Here is a 4358-nt window from a genome sequence, read left to right on the forward strand (position 1 = left end):
AGCTGGGACTACAGGCACCTGCCACCACACCCAGCTAATTTTTGTAATTTTTGTAGAGATGAGGTTTCCCCATTTTGGCCAGGCTGATCTTACACTCCTGACCTCAGGTGATTCCCCCCACCTGGGCTTCCCAAAGTGCTGGGATTACAGGCATGAGCCACCGTGCCCAGCCAAGACAGTTCTTGTTTATGTTTTGTTTTTTTGAGATGGAGTCTCGCTCTGTCCCTCAGGCTAGAGTGCAGTGGCGCGATCTCGGCTCACTGCAAGCTCCGCTCCCACGTTCACGCCATTCTCCTGCCTCAGCCTCCCGAGTAGCTGGGACTATAGGTGCCCGCCACCGCGCCCGGCTAATGTTTTCGTATTTTTAATAGAGATGGGGTTTCACCGTGTTAGCCAGGATGATCTCGATCTCCTGACCTCATGATCTGCCTGCCTCGGCCTCCCAAAGTGCTGAGATTACAGGCATGAGCCGCCGCGCCTGGCCGACAGTTCTTAATATTCCATATACTTGTGTTCTCTCAAGATGCTGTGATCAGTAGCCATATAGGGAAGAAAAAGCCCTTGAGCATACTGTGCGTTAAAACAGATTCTGCGTTCACCGGATGATTAGGGCTGGAAGGGCTCTTGGAGATTAGTTGACGTCCCTCCTTTCACTACGCAGATGAGGAAACTGAGGCCTAGAGACATAATGTAGTGTCAGGGCTAGGACTCAAACCCAGAATGCAAGATGCTTAATCCAAAATTCAGCTCATTCAGGCCCAGGATTGATTTGCTTGCCCTAAAGGAGCTCTACTGCACAGATAACCACCTGGCTCCTCCCCCCATCTGCCCAGGTAAGATGGCCATTACCTTGTCGAAGCTGCCACTTACAGACACAATACAGGATGAGGCCCAGGCCCACAGAGACAACGATGATGGCCACAGCTAAGATGATCCAAAAATTGTTCCTCCACCAACTCATTGCAGTGGAATCCTGAGAAGAATGGAGAGACAAGAATGAGGCATGAATGAAAGACATCCTGGGGTGGGGTGGAGTGGGGCAGTTATCTACTGTGTTTTTTTTTTTTTTTTTTTTGAGTTGGAGTCTTACTCTGTCACCCAGGCTGGAGTTCAATGACGTGATCTCAGCTCTCCGATCATTGCAACCTCCACCTCCCGGGTTCAAGTGATTCTCCTGCCTCAGCCTCCAGAGTAACCGGGACTACAGGCACCTGCCACCACGCCCAGCTAATTTTTGTATTTTTAGTAGAGACGGGGTTTCGCCATGTTGGCCTGGCTGGTCTCGAACTCCTGACCTCAGGTGATCCACCCGACTTGGCCTCTCAAAGTGCTGGGATGACAGGCATGAGCCACGGCGCCCGGCTAATCTACTGTGTTGTGTAGAGATGCAGACATCTGCTTAGGAATCAGGCGCTGGTTCACAGCCATACCTGACTGATTTGAAAGAAATCAGGCACATTCCTCAGTCCTGGGCCCAGTACAGACACCATATATCTCTCAATTTCCTGGGCCCAGTACAAACACGGCCCAGTGCAAATACATTCAGCTTGACACCATATATCTCTCAATTTCCTGGGCCCAGTACAAACACGGCCCAGTGCAAATACATTCACCATATATCTCAGCTTGGGAAATCCCCGATAAGGGCGCCGCCGTTTGTAGTTTTACTGAAAGCACGGGAACCAATAGATAACTGCTAAATGTATAAACTTAATATGTTAACCAATTGTAATGCTGTAACCTAAAGAATTCCCTTGTTCCCTGTTCCTCTGTAACCTTACAAGTCCTATTTTCATCGGGCTATAAAAAGCGAGCGCGCGCATTGTTCGGGGCCCTCTTGTATGTTGTGAAACGGAGGGACCAAGTTCGAACTTGCATTAAAGATCCTTGCCACTTGGCTTTGACTCTGGACTCTGGTGGTCTTCTTCGGGGAATAAACAGTCTGGGCATAACAGATGAACACCTGGGGGACCTCAGGCATGTCACTCGGCCTTCTGTGAGCCTCATCTGTAATACGGGGATGATACCTCTCACTTCAGTGAGGTTTGTGAGGACTGGAGACCAAGCATGTACCTACTGGGCCCTCTAGAAATGGTAGACATCATCACTGCTCTTTCAGACATGCAGCAGGAGGGGGAAGGTGCCATTTAAAGCAGTAATTGACTGCAGGGATTTTTTGTTTTGTTTTTTGTTTTTGTTTGTTTTTTGAGAAGGAGTCTTGCTGTGTTGCCCAGGGTGGAGTGCAGTGGCACAATGTCAGCTCACTGCAACCTCCGCCTCCCAAGCGATTCTCCTGCCTCAGCCTGCTGAGTAGCTGGGATTAAAGGGGTGCGCCACCACACCTGGCTAATTTTTGTACTTTTAGTAGAGGCAGGGTTTCGCCACGTTGGCTAAGCTGGTCTTGAACTCCTGACCTCGTGATCCGCCTGCCTCGGCCTCCCAAAGTGCTAGGATTATAGGCGTGAGCCACCGTGCCCAGCCAGTTTTTTTTTTTTTTTTTGAGACGGAGTCTCGCTCTGTTGCCCAGGCTAGAGTGCAGTGGCCCGATCTCGGCTCACTGCAAGCTCCGCTCCCACGTTCACGCCATTCTCCTGCCTCAGCCTCCCGAGTAGCTGGGACTATAGGTGCCCGCCACCTCGCCTGGCTAGTTTTTTGTATTTTTTGTAGAGATGGGGTTTCACTGTATTAGCCAGGATGGTCTCGATCTCCTGACCTCGTGATCCGCCCGTCTTGGCCTCCCAAAGTGCTGGGATTACAGGCTTGAGCCACCGCGCCCGGCCCAGCCAGTTGTTTTTAATCACAAGGACAAGTCAGATTTAATGCATAGCAAGGGAGAGAAATTTTAAGAGCTTTTGTTTGAGGTGAGGGTTAGAAAAATAGCTGGATGGGTCTCTTTGAGTGAGATACGGTCAGAAGGGTGAAGCTGAAGAGATAGGGGCAAATTGAATTGATGTGCATGAGAGAGTTAACAGGCATTTGGGGGCTGGAAGCTGACAGACCAGAGAGGGGGAAAATCTTGGAAAAGGTTAGCAGCAGAGAGAGAGGTCAAGAAGAGAGCGGCAAGTCAGAGCCTGGTTAGGAAGCTCCGCAGTGGCAAATAACTGAGGCATTTCTAGGACAGTACTGCCTCATGTCCAGCTTTAAATTGCTACCTGGGTTATGCTGGGGTGTCACCTTTTGTTACCATCAAACCTCCAATAAAACTGCATAACATGGCCGGGCGCGGTGGCTCACGCCTGTAATCTCGGCACTTTGGGAGGCTGAGGCAGGCAGATCACTTCAGGTCAGGAGTTCAAGACCAGCCTGGCCAACATGGCAAAACCCCGTCTCTACTAAAAATACAAAAATTAGCCGGGTGTGGTGACTTGCACCTGTAGTCCCAGTTACTCGGGAGGCTGAGGCGGAGAATTGCTTAAAGCCAGGAAGCGGAGGTTGCAGTGAGCCGAGATCACGCCACTACATTCCAGCCTGGACAACAGAGCAAGACTCCATCTCAAAACAAAAACAAAGGCTGGGCGCCGTGGCTCACGCTTGTAATCTCAGCACTTTGGGAGGCTGAGGCGGGCGGATCACTTGAGGTCAGGAATTCGAAACCAGCTTGGTCATCATGGTAAAACCCCTTTTCTACTAAAAACACAAAAAATTTGCTGGGCATGGTGGTGCACGCCTGTAATCCCAGCTACTCAGGAGACAGGGGCAAGAGAATTGCTTGAACCCGGGAGTCAGAGGTTGTGGTGAGCCGAGGTTGCGCCATTGCACTCCAGCCTGGGCAACAAGAGTGAGACTCCATCTCAAAAAAAACACTGATCTCAGAGAGGGAGTTGTGAGAACCCCAACTTCGAAGCTGGTTGCTCTCAAGTTCCAGAGGCCCGGCCTTGCGACCAATGTCTGGGGAGTTGGGGGCAGCAGTCTTGGGGACTGAGCTGTGGGATCTGATGCTATCTCTGGGTCTATAGTGCTGGCACTGAATTGGAGAACACCCAGCGGGTGTTCACTGCTTGGTGTGTGGGGGAAAAAACCCGCACACATGTGGTCACAGAAGCCCTTTTCTGTGTTGATGATTGTGGTGGTGTGTGAGAACAGAGGAAAAACACCGTTGGCAGAGGTTTCCTGAAACGATACTCTTTAGAGTGATAGAGATAAATACCAGGACCTGTGCATTCAAAGCTGTTGTATCTGGATTGTGACTGCGTGGAAGGAGGGGCCGTGTGGAAGGAGGGGCCGCGTGGAAGGAGGGGCCACGTGGAAGGACGGGGCCGCATGGAAGGAGGGGGCCGCGTGGAAGTAGGGGGCCGCGTGGAAGGAGGGGCCGCGTGGAAGGACGGGGCCGCGTGGAAGGAGGGGGCCGCGTGGAAGGA

At 51.4% G+C, this 4358-nt stretch overlaps 1 protein-coding gene across 1 annotated transcript in view; it reads right to left on the minus strand.

The window, feature by feature from the left end:
• The window catches only part of SCIMP (SLP adaptor and CSK interacting membrane protein), a 25453-nt gene that overhangs the window by 11600 nt on the left and 9495 nt on the right, over positions 1 to 4358 (minus strand). The window contains exon 2 of the mRNA XM_011958398.1: positions 850 to 973. Within this exon, the coding sequence (XP_011813788.1) occupies positions 850 to 961 (112 nt within the window). The 5' untranslated portion in view covers positions 962 to 973. The remainder of the gene's footprint in view (positions 1 to 849; positions 974 to 4358) is intronic.

The sequence above is a fragment of the Colobus angolensis genome, unplaced genomic scaffold (assembly GCF_000951035.1).
Source record: "Colobus angolensis palliatus isolate OR3802 unplaced genomic scaffold, Cang.pa_1.0 Scaffold47, whole genome shotgun sequence".
NCBI lineage: Eukaryota > Metazoa > Chordata > Mammalia > Primates > Cercopithecidae > Colobus > Colobus angolensis.